The 22,600-nt window shown below is 43.4% G+C and overlaps 1 protein-coding gene across 2 annotated transcripts in view; it reads left to right on the top strand.

The window, feature by feature from the left end:
* The window catches only part of GRK4 (G protein-coupled receptor kinase 4), a 357,240-nt gene that overhangs the window by 276,672 nt on the left and 57,968 nt on the right, over nt 1-22,600 (top strand). For both annotated transcript variants that reach the window (XM_077477876.1, XM_077477877.1), the window contains exon 6: nt 4,828-4,920. In XM_077477876.1, coding sequence (XP_077334002.1) covers nt 4,828-4,920 — 93 coding nt within the window. The remainder of the gene's footprint in view (nt 1-4,827; nt 4,921-22,600) is intronic.

The following is a 22,600-nucleotide window of genomic DNA, read 5'->3' as shown; positions in this document are numbered from 1 at the left end:
TTCCATTGGAGTCACAATGTAAACCAATGACGTATAGAAGGCCTCTAGGTTGCCATATTGTATGAATTTTACAGAAAATTAAAACAGCTGCTGATTGAAAAGGAAAGGTAGTTTTTAAGAATATGAAATTACAATATGGCTTTTGTAGCAATTGTACACCAATCAGCCATAACTTTGACCACTGACGGCAGGGCTGGATTAACATAGGGGCTCCAGGCCCCTTTCTCAAGATAGGCCCATTTGCCCCAAAAAAATAAAATAAAAAAATCAACTTCGAGGATTGTAGCTCGGCGATCAGGAGTCACAGAGACCCCACATTTGGGAGGTAGGTAGCTAAAGACCCACTCCAGCACTGGTTAAAATATGGGGCGGCTATCGTCTATGGTTCCGAGATACGGGGCTCCTTGCGCAGCCTGTCAGAAGCTACATACAGAGCTGCCAGTTTAAATACAAGCTGGAACACTCTGCAGCAGACTGAGAGGATGAACTCGCAGTGCTTATAATAATTATTTGTATATTACTTATGATAATTAACCCCTTGCCACCCAGGCCCATTCTGAGACTTCTCTCCTACATGTAAAAATCATAATTTTTTTATGCTAGAAAATTACTCAGAACCCTCAAGCATTATATATTTTTTTAGCAGACACCCTATGGAATAAAATGGTTGTCTTTGCAACTTTTTATGTTACACGATATTTGCGCAGCAATTTTTCAAACTTTTTTTTGGAAAGAAACTGTTTCATTCATAAAAAAAAAAAACACTAAAGTTAGCACGATTTTTTGTTGTGTACTAAGCGATGCTTTACATTTTTTTACAGGTTACATGTTTAGAGTTACAGAGGAGGTCTAGTGCTAGAATTATTGCTCTCGCTCTAACGATCGTGGCGTATTTAACCTGTGTGTATCTGGCTCTGATACTAACCAGTGCCTACCCAGGGACTGACTAGTATCTCTCCCCAGCCTGTCCCCACACACCCTCTCACCTGCTGACCTGTGAATGGAGCAATCACTCACGCAGTGTTCTTGTGTTCTGCCAGTGAATACAATGATTAGTGTTGCTAACTATAGCTGGCAGCACTGATTGTTTTGGGGAAAACCTGAGAGGCTGGTTGTACTCAAGTCGGTTAATAGGTTGACTTGTGTAAAACCAGCTAGCCCATACATAGATCGTCTATGGCTGGTATCTGCTTAATTGATGTAATTTCAATCCATGTATGGCCCGCTTAACCACTACGCAGTCCCTAAACATCCTTCCACAAACCTTTACGCTTTTCCTTCACAGATTCCTTCATCCTCCTCTCCTATACATAGTGCCCACTGTATTACTCTCTACACTTCTCTCCTATACATAGTGCCCACTGTCATACTCTCCACACTTCTCTCCTGTACATACTGCTCACTGTCATACCCTCCACACTTCTCTCCTATACATAACGTCCGCTGTCATATCCTACACACTCCTCTCTTTTACATAGTGCCCGCTGTCATACACTTCTCTTCTGTACATAGTGCCCACCATCATACCCTTCACACTGCTCTCCTGTACATACTACTCACTGTCATACCCTCCATACTCCTCTCCTATACATAGTGCCCACTGTCATACCCTGCACACCTCTCTCCTATACATAGTGCCCACTGTCATACCCTCCTCACTTCTCTCCTGTACATACTCCTCTCCTATACATAGTGCCCACCGTCATACCCTCCCTCCACATTCCTCTCCTGTAATTACTACTTACTGTCCTACTCTCCACACTTCTCTTCTGTACATAGTGCCCACTGTCATACCCACCACACTCCTGTACATATTGCTCACTGTCATACCCTCCACACTCTTCTCTTATACATAGTGCCCAATATCATACCCTCTACACTCCTCTGCTGTGCATACTGCCCATGTCATACCCTTCACACTCCTCTCCTGTACATAGTGCCTTCTGCCATACCCTCTGCACTCCTCTCGTGTACATAGTGCCCACTGTTAGACCCTCCACATTCCTCTCCCTCACCTGCACATAATTCCCACTTTTATACCATCCATACTCCTCCCCTATGCCTCTTACCCACAAAAACTGTTCTTTAAAATTATACTGAATATCCTCAATGTTACAAGCTCTAGAATGGGCACACCTTTGTCAGTCCAACTAAAGGAAATCTCACAGTCCTCATATTTTTTCTGCCCCATTATTAGTACTTATTTAATTTTGTAATTACTATTGTGATGTATAGAGGAACATATTTTTGAAATGTTGACACCTATGCACTTAGGCACTGCCCAAGGGCCACAGGGTCAGTAGGGGGCCCCATGAGAGGCTCCTGTGATATTAAAGCGGTAGTAAACTTTTCTAACATTACTACTTTTTAGAGGTTATGCCGTAACGTACAAGTATGCACAGCATATTAGCACAGTGCTGTGCTGTGATCAATCCGGCGGGGCCCGGGCACTTCCATCTTCACCCGGTCTTCCTTCTGGGTTCTGTGCCTTCAGTCACTTGCCTTGGCCAGGCTGCGTTGATGTCATTCCTACACATGCTCATGTGCATCCTCTTTCTCTCATCCCCCCCTTTCTCTCTCATCCTCCCTCCCTTACCCCTCACACCTCCTTCATCCCCTTTCTCTCTCTCTCTCTCATCCTCCCTCTCTCTCTTTAATTTAATTTGTTATAACAAAAAATAGCTTGCATATTTATTTATTGTTTATAAAAGGCCCCACCAAAATCCCCAGCACCAGGCCCGTGATGTTCTTAATCTGGCTCTGACTGACGGGTAAACTGCATAACATTGATTATCTCTTTACAATGGCATCTGAAAATCAGTGGGATATATGAGGCAGCAAGTAAACATGTCACCCTGAAGTTGATGTTTTGAAAGCAGAAAAAATGGGCATTGCAGTTTGTTGTGTATGGGGCTGTGTAGCCGCAGTCTGGTCAGGGTGCCCATGCTGACCTGTGTCTACAATGGGCACATGAGCATCAGAACTGGACCAAGGAGAAATGGAAGAAGGTGGTCTAGTCTCATGAATCATGCTTTCTTTTACATTACGTGGATGGCCTGGGTGTATGTACGTCGCTTATCCAAGGGTAGAGTTGGCACCAGGATGCCCTATGGCAGTGGTCATCAACACTGTCCTCGGGGCCCACTAACAGGCCAGGTTTGCAAGATGACTGAAATACATCACAGGTCATATCATTCTCTGCTCAGTGACTGCGGTATTCTAGTCTGCAACTCCCCAAGGTAATGCATAAAACCTGGCCTGTTAGTGTGCCCTGAGGACAGGGTTGATGACCATTGCCCTATGGGAAGAAGGCAAGCCAGCAGAGGCAGTGTGATGCTTTAGGAAATGCCATTCATGTGGATATTGCGTGACACGTACCACCTACCTAAACCTTGTTAATGACCAATACACCCCTTCATGAAAATTGTATTCCCTTATGGCAGTGGCCTCTTTCCTCGGGATAATGTCCCCTGTCACACTGCAAAAATAGTTCAAGAATGGTTTGAGGAATACAACAACAAGTTTGAGGTGGTGACTTGGCCTCCATATTCTCCAGATCTCAGATCTTGAGCATCTGTAGGATGTGCTGAAAAAACAAATCCTATCCATGGAGGCCCGAACTCACAACTTACAGGACTTAAAGGATCTGCTGCTGATGCTCCAGATAACACAACATACCTTCAGAGGTCTAGTGGGGTCCATTCCTCCATATGGTCAGGGCTGTTATGGTGGCCAAAGGGGGAACTACTCAATATTAGGTGGGTATACAGTTATGGCTGATAGGTGTGTATGCTAAAATGATTTTTTAGGTTTCCTATATTTTACCACAAAAGTAGAATTACCCTTTAATGTATAAGTAAACCCAGTCATTAAAATCACAGATCACGCATAATAGTAAATATTGTTTAATCTGCAGCTTTTATTAGAATATCTGCCATGCAGGTCTTATTTAAGCATTTCATGTTAGAGGGTGAGAATGTTTTGTTGTTGTTTTCCACCCTGTAAGACTGTAAGTGGCCAAATTTAGCAGGCATCGCTCCACTGTTATCACAATTAGGAGAGTCCATGCCGCCTTCCCTTAAGTGTATGCAAACGGGAAGTGGCTGCAAGGATGCTGCAGGAGATCCACTGCACGGAGATGTAAGAAAGGAGGAAAGTCGAATTGTTTATTGAAAAAAAAAAAAAACTAACAAACTAAATGCCATTCAGTTAGGGTTTTTGTGTAATTTAGCATGTATTTCTAAGAATTAAAAAAAAAAAACTTGCAAAATTATAATTTCTCTTTAAATTGACAGCAGTGGGACAATGTGAGGCAGTAGGGAAGGTGACAACAAGTTCTGGTCACTGGCCCTCAAAGAAATATGTCTGTGCTGATAGACTAAACTGGGGCATGCAGCCGCTCGGTGCTGCACGCAGTTATGGCATGGTGGATCAGCATTTTTATGGTTAAAGCAGGCATCACCTATTAAATGCACTCTGAAAAGCAAACCACCACAGATTGCTTTACAGAGGACTAGCATTATAGCTGTATGTATGAATGAGCCCCAATAATGAATTCAGTTATATTTCAGACAATAAAAGGGCTCCTGGCAATCCCTGTTAAAGCTCTGTAACTATTCGTTGCCTACCTGGGCCTGCCATCTAACCCATGCAGGTGCTAAACTGTTTTCATATTGCTGCTAATGCTGCCATGTTGCGGTATTGGTAACCAGAGCTGAATTGCACATAAGGCTAAGCAGTTCATAGAACATGTCGTAGGAAATGCTAGAAATTTTGTAGGTCTGAACCCCCACCATGAGTAATGGCTGTCCTGTTTGCTTTTTGCAGAGTGGTTCATGACTATCTGAGTGGTGTACCATTTGAGGACTTTCAGGCGAGCATGTACTTCTCTCGCTTCTTACAGTGGAAATGGCTTGAACGGTAAGTACACGTTATATGAGTTGAGGGTATGTTCTTCATTTTATACACATACTTTACATGCACTTTAGATGCCTGGTCTGCACACCTGTCTTGGCTGTTACACAAGGGGCTCCCCCTCTCTCTGCTGGGTTTTTGTTTTATTTGAAAGTGTAACTTTACTCTCAATCTGTATTAACTATTTTTTATGTTTATATTTCTTGCCTTAGTAAATAGATAGGAATGTATATTATTTTTATTTGTTTTAAAAAAAAAATGTTTTAACATTTATTTTCTTTCTTGCTATCTGGTTTCTGGCCTGGGCCAAAATGATATCATGCATATCAGGGGTCTTCATGGACATTTTTATTTTCTTTCATCTGGAGCCATATAGAAGACTCCAAAGCCTTAGCCATTGATATTATTATTTAGCAGTGTGCTTCTCCTCTATAATAAAAAAAAAAAAATAGGAAGAGGCTAGAATGTGCATTATTGTAAATGAATCAGCAGGCTCATAGGGTTTGATTTACTAAAGCCACACAGACTGTTCACTTTGCAAGAGAAGTTGTATTTTGCAAGGAAATTCTCACCAGTGAATGTGGTGCAATAACATTTTCCAATGACGCAAGGAAAAAAAAGCATTTTTGCTTGCACATGATAGGACGACGGAAGTCAGCAGAGCTTTACTGCATTTACTACACTCTGGGGAAGATTCCTTTGCAAAGTGAACAGCCTATTTGCCTTTAGTAAATCAGCCTCATAGACTTGGTTTGGGAGAAGGAGCAGTATAGTACAAATCAGCAAAGCGGGAATACTTCTGGCCGCCCCCATGTCACTGTTTCATTGCAAACCATATAATCAAACAAGCTTAAAGTGATTGTAAAGTCTGTTATTTTTATATAAAAAAAATGTTTTTATACTTACCTGCCCTGTGTAGTGGATTTGCACAGAGCAGCCCAGATCCTCCTCTTCTTGGGTCCATGTTCTTTGCTCCTGGCCCCTCCCTCCCCTCAGGTGCCCCCACAGCAAGCAGCTTGCTATGGGGGCACGCACTCTGTGCCGCAGCTCCCTGTGTCTATTCAGGCACAGAACTATGACTTGGCCGAGCCCCCCCCCCCCCCCCCTCCTGATTGGCTAACTTACTTTGATTGACAGCAGCGGGGGCCAGTGGCACCACTACTGTGTCTCAGCCAATCAGGTAGGAGAGTCTTGGATGGTGAGCCACTCAAGGACATCGCTGGACTGAGAGGTGGTTCCAGTAAGTATTAGGTGGCCGAGGGTGGCTGCTACACACAGAAGGCTTTTTATCTTAATGCAGGGGTGCCCAACCAGTGGCCCGCAGAGCCCTCTGACGTGGCCTGCGACCTCCTGCTCTGGGATGACTGGTTGGCAAGCCCAGGTCGCGGGTTCACGACCCGGCATCCCAGAGCAATCAGTGTTGTGAATGAAGCCAGTGTAGAGGAAGCAAGTGGCTGCATAGCAGAGCCACATAAGATGATGCTTCCTGTATAGTGTCACCTCCATACCAAATGCACTCTGCCTGGAAAAGCAACAGCTGGCGATACCTGAATTGAAAGGTATGTTTAATACTACAATCACACTGTATATATGGGCATATCTGTTCTGCAGTGGTTATCGGGCTGCTTTTGAACGAATCCGCAGGTGCACTGCGGGTTATGCCGTGTACACATGGCCGGACTTTTCGACAGCAAAGGTCCAACAGAACTAATCCGTCTAATCCGTCTGACAATTCGATTGTGTGTGGGCTTTATCGGACCTTTGCTGTCGAAAAATCAGACAGACTTTAGATTTAGAACATGTTTCAAATCTTTCCGACTGACTCAAGTCCGGTCAAATCAGTTCATCTGTATGCTAGTCCGACGGACGAAAACCGACGCTAGGGCAGCTATTGGCTACTGGCTATGAACTTCTTTATTCTAGTCCAGTCATACGTCACCACAGTCGAATCCGTTGGACTTTGGTGTGATTGTGTGTGGCCAAGTCTGTTAGTTTGGAAGTCCACCGAAAGTCCATCAGGAAGATCGTCTGCCCTATTCCGGTCGTGTGTACACGGCATAACCTCCACTGAGCTATAGACCTCTGTTATTACCAACGGGTTTGGTGCACTTTCAGAAAGTGCACCACACCTGCAGGAAATAATAGAATTCTATGGCAAAGTGCAGCTAACCCACAGGAAAGCCAGTGGTGCACTGCTCTGGGTAAACCACAGCACATCAGTGTGAAAGCAGCTTCAGGCCTCTTTCACATGATCGGTCCGACCCAATCAGACCCTCCATTCACCTCTATGGAGCGGCAAATGTAAAAAGACTTGTGTGCGTTTACACCTGCCTACCTTCAATCCGATCCGCTAATAGAAAACTGAAGGGGATCTGTCCCTTTACATCTGGGCGGTTCGGAGGGCCCACAGACCTGTCATCCGCCCACTCCACTCATTGTGGCCGTGACCAGTTACCAAGTCGCTTAAGTGACCCTTGCTCTTCAAAAGGTTGGGCACCCCTGTCTTAATGCATGGAATGCATTAAGATAAAAAACCTTCTGACTTTACAGCCCATTTAATGAAATATTACCAAAGACTGCCAACAGCACCGCAGCCAGGGAAAGACTTTCTGGTCAAGGGACAAAACAGTCCTCCATTGAAGCCCAGATATCAGATAACTTTCAGTTCCTTATGTACTTTATCAGTTTGAGTCCTTTTTGTGTATTATTTTCCCCAGTCACTAACATTGTCTTCTGCGGGCCATTATTAGAAATCATAGGGCCCCATGCAGCTTGCCTGACAGCTCCCTCTCCCCTCCATGGGCCATCATCTGTTCAGTAATCCTTGCATTGCTATTTTATCCGGCCACCTCATCCTGCTCAGATGGCCCCTTTTGACCACCACTCTGTTTGGAACACCTCCAGTTCAGCAACTCCCTTTTCCCCCCAAAATATGTGAATTGTAAATAAAGGGCCAGTGTACTTTATGGCCTAAAATTCTCATTCCGTCTTCACAAACTCCCCACACAGGCTGCCACCAGCCCTCTGGGGGGTCACTTGGATCTTCTCTCCTCCCAGGCCCCCTCTAAAATCATAGGGCTCTGTACCACCTACCAGACAGATCAAGCCTCCCTCCCCCAACCCCATGGGGCCCAGCACTGGAGTACTGCCTGTGTCCCCCTATCAGCAGCCGTGGTTCTCTTTAATATAATATACTCTTTATTATTCTTAACTGATGGCATTTTCCATGGAACGTTTTACCAGAGACAAATGGCATTCTCCATCACACGACTGACGGTATCCTCCGTTGTAATTTTTACTGGATTTCCAATGACTGGTTAAGGAGGTACTGTGAGTCTAATTCAAGAGTGCGTGTTAAAAAGAGATCTTTTATTGTACTACTTCTGTTTCAAGAGTGTTGGCCCACACAAGCCACCTATGGAGAAACTACTAAGTTCATAGGTCTGGCTCTTGTAGAGGTTACATAGTGAGTGTCTACAATTGTCCCTACCCCTGTACATTGCACACTCACATAGGTCCCTACCCTCAAGGAGCCCGCAATCCAAGGTCCCCACTCATATACTAGGGCCAATTTTGGACAGAAGCCAATTAACCTACCTGCATGTCTTTGGAGTTCCATGCATGTACCTGACTATTCCTGTACTGTGCGTGGTCTGGGGTTGCTCACACTGTGCAATGCCCAAACTATAAGAAAGAAAAACCATAGTAGAAATGACATTACTGAATGTGGTATGCAGATCTGTAGAGACCTGCTTGTAATAATGTAAACTTGTCACAAACCAGGAAGCTGAAGCTAAGCATATATAAAAAAAAGCAGAGCAGATGTTCCCTTCTTCAGTAGATTCAGCTCTATTAGCAGCTAAAGTTATAAACAAAGTTTTACTTGTCTTGTACAAGCTACCTATTTCCCTAGGAAGCAATTCATATTGGTTATTGACAATATCCTTCACATCTAGAGACCCATTAGAAGGCATGTAAAGGTATAGGAAGTTTTGCTTTTATAAAGAAAGGTTGAGGTTTGCATACAACTTCAGCTGCCTTCATCTCTGGAGTTGATGAACGGTTCGACTTGTGGATCTCACTGAAATCAACTTCTACGTTCTTTAGTCTTATACTCTGACAGGTTTAGGCTTATGAAATATCACTAGCTTGGAAACTTTCTAGGGTTCTGTTTTGCTTGGAAACTTTCTAGGGTTCTGTTTTCCAAGTACTGAACAGGTATCTATCACGATCATTGTTGATGGTTGTAAATGTATATTAGCATAATGCGGTCTTGAATAATTAAGTGTGGACATGATCCTCTTACTAAGTTAAAGCCTTAAAATGACCTTATTGCCACCATAAAACAAATGCATGCTGCCAGTTCAGATAAGAGCCCAGCCATAGTTTGAAATGGTTCCATTTGAATTCATTGCTCTCCAGGTTTTATAGCGTAGGGATGTGACGTCTGTATTCTGTGGCTGCAAACAACCTTGGACAAAAGCACTAGTTTTAATGATTAGATATTGTTTTATAGCACTTTGCTTTCACTTGAATCACACATGCTTATATTCGGTAAAGCCATCAAAAAGGATAATATGATGTCAAGAGCTATTATCCATAGCAAGCAATAAGAAATTATCTAAAGATTAGTTCAACCAGGCTGATATTCAAGATATGGGAGTCCCAGTGTTCCATCATGGAAGTAGAGCTTTTTTCAGGTTCAGACCTGCTCAGCTGTGATAGTCAGAGATTGAGGCGTAGTATAGTTTTTTGTTTTTTTTTACATTTTTCTGTATTTGTTTAACTGCTAAATCCATGGGGACCTTCTAATCCAGCCTTTCCCACCTAGGGTTCTCCAAAGATTGCTGTGAGTTCCTTGAGCAATGAGAAATTGCTACCTTGCAGTCAAGTTACGGCTGACACCATTGATCTTTACAGTTACCTGTAAGAGAGTAATTTTCACTGAATGTCAATGTAGCAAGCGCTCTTCCCACTGACCACCAATGTAACAAGCATTGTTCCCACTGATCACCAAACCAAGGAACATTATTTCCACTGACCACCGATGTAAGGAGCATTCTTCCCAATAACTGCCAATGTAAGGAGCATTCTTCCCAATAACTGCCTATGTAAGGAGCATTCTTCCCAATAACTGCCAATGTAAGGAGCATCATTCCCAATAACTGCCAATGTAAGGAGCATCATTCCCAATAACTGCCAATGTAAGGAGCATCATTCCCAGTAACTGCCAATGTAAGGAACATTCTTCTTACTGCCAATGTAAGGAGTGTTTGTCCCACTAACCACCAATGTAAGTTGCATTCTTCCTGCTAACCACCTGTGAATGTAGCATTTGTCCCACTGACCACCAATGTAAGGCCCCTTTCACACATGCGGATGATATGTCCGTATTTCATCCACCCGTTTGCGGATGAAATACGGGCATACATTCATCCCTATGGGATAGCGGGTGTCTGCGGATGAACATCCGCAGACACCCGATTTCCTCCGCCTCCGCAACAGTCCGATTCTGCAGACGGAGGAAAATCCTATTTTTCTATCCGTCTGCAGAGCGGATCGGATGAACACGGACACACGGTCCGTGCTCATCCGATCCCCATAGAGGAGAGCGGAGAGCTGACAGGGCGGTCCCCGCACAGTGTGCGGAGACCGCCCTGTCCGCAGCCGGCTCAGCGGGGACAATGGAGCGATCCCCGCTGAGCGAGCGGATCATCACGGGGCGGATCATTACTGATCCGCCCCGTGTGAAAGAGGCCTAAGGAACATTCTTCCCACTGCGCACCATTGTATGGAGCATTCTTCCCACCAACCACCAATGTAAGGAGCATTCTTCCTATTGACCGCCAATGTAAGGTGCATTCTTCCCACTGACCAGCAATGTAAGGAGTATTCTTCCTACTGACCATTTGTGTAGGGAGTTGTGGACGTAATTCTAGCACCACTTCCCCACAGGAGCCTCATGGTAGATTGGGTTCTCTGTTCTTCCACGACTCTTTAAGCTGCTTGGTCCCCACTCACACACCTGTGTAACCTAAAAATAATGCACAAAAAATAAACCACAGGCAACTGGATGGTAGATTAAATGGATGCACTGTATTATGACAAAGCTATCAAGCAATGCTTGAATTGATAAACAGACAATTGAACAAGTTTAAAGATGCTGCACCACATAATGTGAACACTGAACCATAAGATGGAAATCAACTCAACTGTAATGATACTAAACCAAATTATAACTGGTGAAAACAGGGTTAAAGGGGTTGTAAAGTCGGAAGTTTTTTTTTTATCGTAATGCCTACTATGCATTAAAATAATAAGCCTTCTGTGTGCAGCAGCCCCCCTAATACTTACCTGAGCCCTATTACTGTCCACGAGTTTCTCGGCCGTCCGAGACTCTCCCTCCTGATTGGCTGAGAGGCAGAAGTGGCACCATTGGCTCCCGCTGTCAATCAAAGTCAGTCAGGAGAAAGAGGGCCGGGCCATGGCTTCATGTCTGAATGGACACAGGGAGCTGTGACTTGGCTCAGATGCCCCCATAGCAAGCTGCTTTCTGTGGGGGTACTTGACAAGAGGGAGGGGCCAGGAGCCCAGAAGAGGGACCCGAGAAGAGGAGGATCTGGGCTGCTCTGTGCAAATCTACTGCACAGAGCAGGCAAGTATAACATGTTTGTTATTTTTATAGAAAAAAAACAAGAATTTACAATCACTTTAAGGGTATGGTCATTAACTAACACAAAAAAGGACCCTGTGTTCTCTCTACTCATACAGCCCCAATAGTGGATGGGTGCACACGTTTGTAACAAAAGGGTACCCCTGGAGGTGCCTAAAAAGTACCTGGCACTTAATTGTCAATATCAGCTAGCTATCATTGGCATACAAACTGTCAGTGGCTTAGTCCATCAGCTCTTTGAGTATGCAGAACACAGCAGTGGCACCCTGGTCTCCTCACGGGCTCAGTCTTCCTTGTGCTCCTCCTCCCGGTAGCATCATCAAGTCGTCGTCTTACAGGCTTACAGCTGCTGCCAGGAGCGAGGGTGGTAAGTAGGGGATTTCACACATACAGTCCACTCTGTCTCAGTGCAGCAGCAGGAAAGCGTGGGGTGAGAGCCGGCATCTGCATAACACACAAGTCCTGACTCTGTCACTGATTACAGTAGGGGTAGGGGAGAAGTACAAGAGGACTGCACACAGCCGGCAGAGCATACAGCTACACAATAATAAATAAAACAATAAGGAATGTGGTCATCATTGTAATGAGGCAGTCTTTAATGACCACTAAGCCAGGGGGCCATTCTCTGCTGACCACTGATATAATGGAACACTACACTGATCGCCAGTATATGTATTTAATCTGTGTACTTGTTTTTTTGCTTGGAGAAAATTATGGCATTTTTTTAAATCATCCTTACCTAGTTGGATGCAGCATCGATGCAATTCTGCATTTGTCCCCCACTGTCTCTAAATCTGAAAACATATCAATCAAACACCACTGATCGCTCAATTCTCCCTGCCGCTCTACGCAGAGAGCTATGACTGTCAGTCACTGTCTCTCTGCTCTACCCCCCCCCCCACACACACACTCTCACTGGAGCCAAAGGGCTGTGGAGAGGGCAGGAGCGGCTGGCTCAGGCTCTTAGAGTCTTGCTGAGAGGCTGAGCCAAGTGACAGTCCAGGCTCTTGGGTGGATCCTGACCCAGCTATCTTTCCCCAGCCTGGACCGGCTCTGTGACATCAGCTGACAGCTGGCTTTAGCCCACTGTTGGCTGAAAACAGGTCACAGGAGTGCAGTTTATTCTTCACAGGAGAAGTACAGCCAAACATGCTTTGGCTGTACTTCTTTACGTTTTTGCTTCTGTTTTCTGTAAGAACATTCTATTGTTAGAGCTGGTGAGAATCTTGGCAGTACAGCGACCTCTACTGGTGCAGAGCTAATACTGCACCTATTAGATGCACCAATCGTTCTATTAGATTTAATCTGCTATTGTTATCAACACAACAATAATAATGGCAATAATAGCACGCATGAATCAAAACAGATGACTTCATGTAGAGCATTGTTGTTCATAACGGAATCATACATCCGCTCTCGCACATACACAAAACAATGCAAATATTTTTTTTTAAATTGAACACAGAACAGGGAAATTGCACCACTTACAATAAGTATGAATAGAAGTATCATCAAACAGTTAAAATCCACCAATGTCCTTAGGGCTGGTTCACGCTAGATGCATTTCATTGTGTTTTTATTCTGCATCAAAAATGCATGGACAATGTTTCTATGTATTCCAATGGCCCTAGTTCACACCAATGCAGTGTGTTCCAGTGCAGTCAACAAAAGTAGAAGATTTTGCATTTTTTTTCTGCATGGAACACACATGAATCCGGGCAAAATGCATAAAAAACGCACTGGAGGTGCTCCGCCTAATCGTTGTCCAGTTAACCACTTGCCTACTGGGCACTTAAACACCCTCCTGCCCAGACCAATTTTCAGCTTTCGGTGCTCTCACACTTTGAATGACAATTACTCAGTCATGCAACACTGAACCCAAATAAATTTTTTGTCCTTTTTTTTCCCACAAATAGAGCTTTCTTTTGGTGGTATTTGATCACCTCTGGGTTTTTTATTTTTTGCTCTATAAATGAAAAAACTTTGAAAGAAATACGCATTTTTCTTTGTTTCTGTGATAAAATTATGCAAATTATTAATTTTGCTTCATAAATTTTGCCCACAATTTATACTGCTACATAGCTTTGGTAAAAATAACCCAAATTAGTGGATATTATTTGGTCTTTGTGAAAGTTAGAGGGTCTACAAGCTGTGGTGCGAATCGCACAAAATTGATCACATCTGATGTACTGGTGGCCTATCTCATTTCTTGTGACCCGAACAAGTCAGGAAAGTACAAATACCCCCCAAATGACCCCTTTTTGAAAGTAGACATTCCAAGGTATTTAGTAAGAGGCATGGTGAGGTTTTTGATGTTGTCTTTTTTCCCACAATTCTTTGCAAAAGGAAGATTTTTTTTTTTTTTTTTTTTTTTTCCACAAAATTGTCATTGTAATAGGTTATTTCTCTCACATGGCATGTGTATACCACAAATGGCACCCCCAAAATTAATTCTGCTACTCCTCCTGAGTATTATGATATCACATGTGTGGGACTTTTTCACAGCCTGGCCACATAGAGAGGCCCAACATGCAGGGAGCATAAATTACACATCTAAATTGTTGACTACCTATTACACTTTTGAAGGCCCTGGAGCACCAGGACAATGACATGTGGCACTGATGACAGATGGCACTGATTTGTGGGCACTGATGACACGTGACACTGATGTGACACTGATGACAGATGCCACTAATACGGGGCACTGATGACAGATTTCACTAATATGTCGCACTGATGACAAATGGCACTAATACGTGACACTGATGACAGATGGCACTGATACGTGGCATTTGACACGTGATACTGATAACAGATGGCACATGACACTGACAGGTGGCACTGATGACAAATGGCACTAATACGTGGCACTGGTGACAGATGGCACTAATAGGTGGCACTGATGACACTGATATGGCACTGATGACAGATGGCACGATGTGGCACTGATGACAGATGGCACTGGGGACAAATGGCACTGACAACTGGTGGCACTGGGGACAGATGGCACTGACAGATGGCAGTGGGGCAGATGGCAGTTTATTTAACTTTTTTTTTTTTGTAACTTGCGGCCGCTGCAGCTGTTCATCTCTCCCTCCTCACACACTGTCTGTGTGAGGATGGAGAGCGGCGCTGAGAGATTATCTCATATGTTTACATATGAGATCATCTCTCATTGGACACGCTGATCGCACTGTAAACGGCCGCTGTGATTGGCCATTTACAGAGATCTGTGATTGGCTGTGTCCAAGGGACACGGCCAGCACAGAACTTCCTCGATGCGTGCTCTCAGGAGCATGCATTGCGGAAGTAAATAGGAGGACCTCCAGGGACGCCCTCCCGGCAGGTAACGTCCGCGCTGTAGCCGTCTTTCGGTTATAGCGTGAGCGGGAAGTGGTTTTAATGTAATAATAACGCGGTGGTGGAATACTCACATGAGTTCAATGTTACTCTAATTTAAACGACTCAGGAGGCATTGTTGTTTGTCTTCATATCTGACTATATCATGCAACTATATTTCACTTTGTGAAAACATAAGATTGTTGTACATTTGCCCATTTTGACTTGTAATTGCATTGTTGCAATAAAAAGATTTAGAAAAATAAATAAATAAAAATGCACTGAAACGCACATGTCATCAATCGAGACTAAGAAAAAATAGAGGGAAAAAAATCAACAGAAGGCATCAAAAACACAAATGCAGAAACACATCCAGAACACAGACCAACCAACTTATATATATAACTTATACGGTGGAAAGGTGGCACTGCTGTGCCGGATCACATTCCTAGTACGTGATCCGACACTTCCGGGTCTGTGTTTATACACAGCGAGAGCTGATCTGGAGGTGCTGCGGACTCTATGTCTACCGACACCCACCGAGCATCCAGCACAGAATGGCGATCTGCTCATGTAAACAATTTAGATCGCTGTCCTGTCAGTAGGGAAGGCATGGGCCCTGTGTTCCTGCAAAGCAGGGACATGGAGCAATGCCTTCCCCTAGTAAAAGCACCTCCCACAGTACACAAACACAGGCTAGGCACACAGTTAACCCTTTAATTGTCCCTGATGTTTATCCCCTTCCCAGCCAGTGCCATTAGTACAGTGACAGTGCATACTTTTGCACTAATCACTGTATTGGTGTCACTGGTCCCCAAAAAGTGTCAGTGTCCGACTGTCCACCGCAATATAGCAGGCTCGCTATAAGTTGCTGATCGCCGCCATTGCTAATAAAAATATCTCATAGTTGTAGACGATATAACTTTTCTGCAAACCAATCAATATACGCTTATTAGGATTTTTTTTGGCAAAAACATGCAGCAGAATACATATTGGTCTAAATTTTTGAAGAAAATCGATTTTTTTTTTCTTTTTTTTAATTGGATATGTTTTATTGCAGAAAGTAAAATCTATTGCTTTTTTTTTTTTTCAAAACTGTCAGTCTTTTTTTGTTTATAGCGCAAAAAATAAAAACTGCAGAGGTGATCAAACACCACCAAAAGAAAGTTCTATTTGTGAGGAAAAAAGGAAATAATTTTTTTTAATTTTTTTTATACTAAGTCCCACGACCACGCAATTGTCCGTTAAAGTAACTCAGTGTCGTATCACAGAAAATGACCTGGCAATGAAGGGGGTAAATCTTCCGGAGGTCAAGTGGTTAAGGCTCTGCAGACATCAATTCTTGTATATTAATATGTACACTGTTGAAGCCTGTCTCCAGGAAAATGAAAAATCCTACAGTGCAGCAAGGCAGTCAACACTTATCTCTTATTCCTGATGCACCAGCTAGTGGGTAGTCCCTCAATGTCCTCACATACAATGCAAGACTATTGGTCCTGCATTGTAACTAGTGACATCAGAGTGCCTGCAACCACCAGAGTGTTTTAGAGAAAAGGCTGAGAGGACTGGTTGCATAGCCATTGCATGGCCTAGAGGGAGCCTGCAGGGGCGATCAATTTGTTGCTTATGTTGCAAGGTATGTAATTGGTAGCTGCAGCAATTATGGCTTTCTTGAGAAGAGAACACTTTTAGAAATCTTCATGTAACCATTTATATTTCCTTTATAAGTGATAATTGCATTGTGTGTTGTAGAGCGATGTCCAGGTCTAAATTAGAATAAAATTCTTTGTTTGGATTTTTTAAAAGCATACTTTTTAGGTAGGCATGTCCTACCTAATTGGGCCCACAAAATTTGCAGGTCTATCTGGTTAAACTATCTTTTTTTCCCATTTGTAAGATAGGTGTTCATAAAGATTACGACTATCGGGGCAGTGTGGGACATCCAGAGAAACATTTGTAGGGTCTGAGATAGTGGGATAGAGTGACCATATGTCATTAGAAGAACAGATTAAAATAAAGACTGGCTACACAGGCCAAGAAAAAGAAATTGATTCCATCAGTGGGCTTTCTTTCCTATGGAGACATTACACATGGTTGTAGTATGGAGGATGCACAGACAGTTAGCACATACTCTGCTTCCTGCTTTTAACACAAAGCCAGTAAGGGGAAATACCAAACAAATATGTTTGTAAAAAATACAGCAATAAGCCTATGCAGTAGTTTTCCCATTTTGTGTGGATTCTGATGCCTTTAGCAGACATCATACATCTCTCAATTTACTGGTGTCATTTTAGGACTCCTGCAGTGAGCTGTAAATGTGCCTGACTCTCATGCCTTCAATGGAGTTTCACTTCTTCTGGTGCTTTCTGTATAATTTATCAAAATGAAAACTCCATTGAGATGAGAAGGTCCTCTTATAATGGATGCAGTAGGCAAGCATAGCAAGAATCTAGACATGAACATTAGAGTACCTGAGTAATTAAATAAACTAGTACAACTCTCCAGTATCAAGAAATAAATGAAATACCACATTAGGCTGGACAGACTCATTAACGTGTAAAGCCTCATACACACGATTTGATTTTAAACAAACTTTCCCATGGATTTCTGTACAAAGGGCGTTGGCCGTGAACTTGTTAAACATACACACGGCAGGACTTTTTCAGCCAACTTTCACCAAATCACATGGTTTTTCTGCTCTTTACCGCCACCCTTTGGTCAACTTCTGTATTGTTGTCTGATCTTTTTTATTGGTTCTGAGCATGCGTGTTTTTATTTTGGACTAAAGTCCTATGGTTTTCTGTATACACAATCGGACTTTGCTCCATCAGACTTTTTTTGACGAAAAGTTTATTTGCAGAGCGAACATTTGTCCGATGAAAACTGAAAAAGTTTGTCCAATGGAGTGTACACACGGTCGGATGTTGCCTTAATTTGCATGTTTGTTGTCAAAAAGTCCAATCGTGTTTACGGGCCTTTACTCTGACGATCGACACGTTTTTGCTAGCTTGATAGAGGGGGAAAAAAAAACTTTCAAAAGAATATTGAACCATAATGGTACATACATATTGTTACATACTGTTTTTGGTTTACCCGTGTATGTAACCATCGTTTTTTCAATGTTGTAATGGCAGCAGCTTTTTGTAGTTAGGTAAGCAGCTAGTTAGCCACTCATAGCCAAGTAACAAGGCACTCAACACATAGCTAAGTAAGCAGGCTCTCATAAACTCCTAGCCAAGTAGCCAAGTAACCAGGCACGCAACTCCTAGACGAGTAACCAGGCACGCAACTCCTAGACGAGTAACCAGGCACGCAACTCCTAGACGAGTAACCAGGCACGCAACTCCTAGACGAGTAACCAGGCACGCAACTCCTAGACGAGTAACCAGGCACGCAACTCCTAGACGAGTAACCAGGCACGCAACTCCTAGACGAGTAACCAGGCACGCAACTCCTAGACGAGTAACCAGGCACACAACTCCTAGACGAGTAACCAGGCACACAACTCCTAGACAAGTAACCAGGCACTCCACTCATAGGCAGTTAACCAGGCACTCCACTCATAGGCCAGTAACCAGGCACTCAACTCAGCCATGCAGCAAAGCGCTCACGTCATAGCCAAGTAAGTAGGCACTCAGCTCATAGCCACATAGCAAGCCACTCAACCCATAGCCAAGTAAACAGGCACTCAACTCGTAGCCAAATAACAAGGCACTCAACTCATAGCCAAGTAACAAGGAACTCCATTTATAGCCAAGTAACAAGGCATTCAACTCACAGCCAAGTAAGCAGGTCCCCATAAACTCATAGCCAAGTAAGCGGGTCCCCATAAACTCATAGCCAAGTAAGCAGGTCCCCATAAACTCATAGCCAAGTAAGCAGGTCCCCATAAACTCATAGCCAAGTAAGCAGGTCCCCATAAACTCATAGCCAAGTAAGCAGGTCCCCATAAACTCATAGCCAAGTAAGCAGATCCTCATAAACTCATAGCCAAGTAACCAGGCACTCTTCAACTCAAAGCCAAATAAGCAGGCTCTCTTAAATTCATAGCCAAGTAAGCAGGCTCTCAGAAATTCATAGCCAAGTAGCCAGGCTATCGGCAATTCATAGCCAAGTAAGCAGGCTCTCTGAAATTCATAGCCAAGTAAGCAGGCTCTCAGATTCAAGTAAGCCAGGCTATCAGCAACTCATAGCCAAGTAACCAGGCTCTCAGAAAGTAATAGCCACGTAAACCAGGCTCTCAGCAACTCCTAGTCAAATAAACAGGCTTCTAGCTGCTCATAATCAGGTAAGCAGGCTCTCAGAAACTCATAGGTGGCTAACCAGGTTCTCGGCAACTTGTGGCCAGGTGACCAAGCTCTCTGCAAACTAATGGCTAGGTATCTAGGTGCTATTTGCATATGTGATGTATTTTTATAATGGAGCAGTTGGAATAGCACACGGAAACATACTATTGTAATCCCTTGCGGTGCAGTAACGTGTTTTACATTGCATGTTAAAGTGAACCTTTGCCAAGATTGCACACAGTACAGTATTTAAATATTCTGAACAAGCATTAAAAGCAGTTTATTAAAACAAGCCCTTGTTCACCTCTGACATTCATCTACAAAGTTCATGACAAAGGCACTGCAATGGGGGGGTGGACTTTGTTGTGATCTTTTAGGATCTTCAGCGATTAATTACTTCACATGACAAGCAGCCAGAGAGACCAGTGAGGCTGTGTTATAAAGTTATTTTACTGCTTGTTAAGAACAGAAATTAGTGTAAAGAGTTTAATGTCCATAGCCTCGTGCACTATAAAGTAGCCCATTCAATTCACAGTGAATGGCACCACACCACACACAGAGCCGTGCATTACAGTAATGTACATATTACTGCAACACAGAGCTGTGAAAGGGCCCAGGGTGTCTTGTTTCATATTTTATCAACTCCATTCAACTCCACTGACATTTAGCAAGCAAGCAAAAATTTTTTAAATTAAACTACCAAAGAGAAGAATGGAAACAGACAACCTCCTTCTGAAAATGCTTGTTACCTGCCTGTTTCTGGTTTCAATACTCTGATCCAGAACAAGCATGCATATCAAAAAAGTCAGAGAAGCCAGAACTACTGATCTGCATAATGGTCTTGCTCATGGATCCAAAAGGTCAATAGATCATCATCAAAGGTCAGGCAGCTAGCGTTTTCAGGGGGACCGTAGTAGTGGCCTCCATATGCGGCCAGCAATGGCTTCATTTTATAACAGAATTGATAGAATTTGCAGGTTTTTTTTTCTGATACTTTATTATCCAAACATGTTCTCGTCACTTAGCACCATACGAGACGCACCTTTTCTCTGCAGACTTGCAGTTCCATTGAGACAAGTGCCTCATTCTGTTGCTGATAAGGTGAATGGTGTTGAAGGATTTGGGCAGCGATTGTTAGGTCTTGTAATTGCTAAATATTTTTAGATCTGTTCCACCCAGCTTAATCCAAATTCCTTCCACCCTTTTAATATTAACAACCTAAGCAATGTCATTTACATCGTATAACTGGGCCAAAAATCGTATATTAAGTTTAGTTTGTTTTCCTTACTCCATAATTGGTTGAGATCAAACCACAAGCATTCCTCTAAACTGAAATAGTTTTTGGAAATTCAATATAACTTTACCTAAAATCAAAACACATTGGGGTTGATGTACTAAAACTGGAGAGTGCAACATCTGGTGCAGCTCTGCATAGAAACCAATCAGCTTCCAGTATTTTTTTTCTCGAAGTTTAATTGAACAAGCTGAAGCTAGAAGCTGATTGGCTGCAATGCATAGCTGCACCAGATTTTGCACTCTTCAGTTTTAGAAAAAAATCAACCCTATTGTCAATCAACTCCTCCTCTTTACGAATGTGTCTATGGCAACGGCTACAGCCACACCAGTGCCCATCAAATGAGCCTCACCGATGCCCATGTGAGCGCATCCTCACCAGTGCCCATCACATCAGCGCATCCTCACCAGTGCCCATCAATGCCCATCATCAATTCCACCTCACCAGTGCCCATCAGCTCAGACTGACCAGTGCTCATCAATGCAGCCTCATCAGTGCAGGAGATCAGAGGAAGAGGAGAGCCAGCCGGATTAGCACACAGATCGGGGATCGCCCGCTGTGACAGCTTTGATTTGAATTGCCCAGTGTTCCCAGTGCTCGCATTCGCACAAAGTTCTGCTTCCTTGATCGGCTCCTATGATAGATGTCACACGCCCCAGCATTGGACCAGTGTGCTGTATTTCAAAAGAGACAATCCAGGAGGCAGGACTTTGTCTGACTGTCTGTGTGCACCTGCCTATTCAAATCAAAGCGGTCACAATGGGCGACGCAGGCCTGACGCTCCCCCTCCCAATGTGTGGCACTTGGGGCCGACCGCCCCCCCCCCCCCCCTTGATATGCCGCTGGCTTTGGCAGTTATTGGAATCGTTGTACCCCATACACCACGTTGCACTGATCATTGTACTGTGCTGTATTCTTCATTTATATCATTGTGCTCTGTCTAGTACTTTGGACTGTGCTCATGGGAACAGAGTCGTAGTGCCCCTTCTGCCTGGGGGCGGCGCCACCCTCCTGAAAAATGGCACCAAAGGCAAACACCTTGTTTGTCTTGTGGTAGATACAACCCTGGGTTGAGGTGGGGTTAGCAGTTAGATTATGCAGGCCTGGTAGAAACCACCTATCTGGTAGCTGTAAAATGCACACCTTGGCAACATCTCCCACTCCTTCAAGGCCCCTGATGCCTCATATAGGGAACCTTTCACCAGAGAAAAAAAAGTTTTAGTAAAAAAAGTGTCAAAAATTTTAAATATTTCTCAAGCACGCCCCTCCCCACTCTCACATACACGCACATACAAATGCAAAAAAACACGCCTCAGGAGCACCTACTGTATGCAAACGTGGATTGTTGTACGTTGCATATTGCTGTGCATGCCAGAGTGAGAGCAGTAATTCTAGGCTCATTATTTATGTTTACCTCTAGACTGATGACCTGTAGGGGCTTTTAAAGTGTCACCTATAGAAAATTGAGTTTGTCACAATCTAGTAGGGGCACACAGATTGTTCCCGAAAGAGAGACAGAGCGTCAGTCTGCACATGTAAACAAGGCAGACCGCCATTCTGTGAGTAGGGAAGGAAGAGACCCTGTGTTCCTGCTAAGCAGGAACACGGATCTCTACCTTCTTGCAGGAAAAGCAGACCCCCCCACAGTTATCACTCCCTAGGAACACATTTGACCTTTTGATGTTAAAACCCCTTCCCTGCCACTATCATTAGTACAGTAACAGTGCATATTTTTTAGCACTGGTCCACAAAAATATGTAGCAGAATACATATTGGCCTAATGAAGAAATTTTTTTTTTTTTTTTTAATTTTATTTTTTTATTGGATTTTTTTTTATAACAAAAAATAAGAAATATTGTTTTGTTTCTTTCAAAATTGTCAGTCTTTTTTCGTTTATAGTGCAAAAAATAAAAACCACAGAGATAATCAAATGCCTCCAAAAGAAAGCTCTATTTGGGTGGGAAAAGGACATCAATTTTATTTGGCTACAGTGTTGTCAGTTAAAGTAACGCAGTGCCATATCACAACAAATAGCCTGGTCATAAAGGGAGGCAAAATGGTTAAGGTCTTTGCTTTCAGAAAATATATAATCTT

The sequence above is a fragment of the Lithobates pipiens genome, unplaced genomic scaffold (genome assembly GCF_037356315.1).
Source record: "Lithobates pipiens isolate NorthernLeopardFrog02 unplaced genomic scaffold, aLitPip1_a1.2 Scaffold_13, whole genome shotgun sequence".
Classification (NCBI taxonomy): domain Eukaryota; kingdom Metazoa; phylum Chordata; class Amphibia; order Anura; family Ranidae; genus Lithobates; species Lithobates pipiens.
This window is presented reverse-complemented; position numbering and strand designations above follow the sequence as displayed.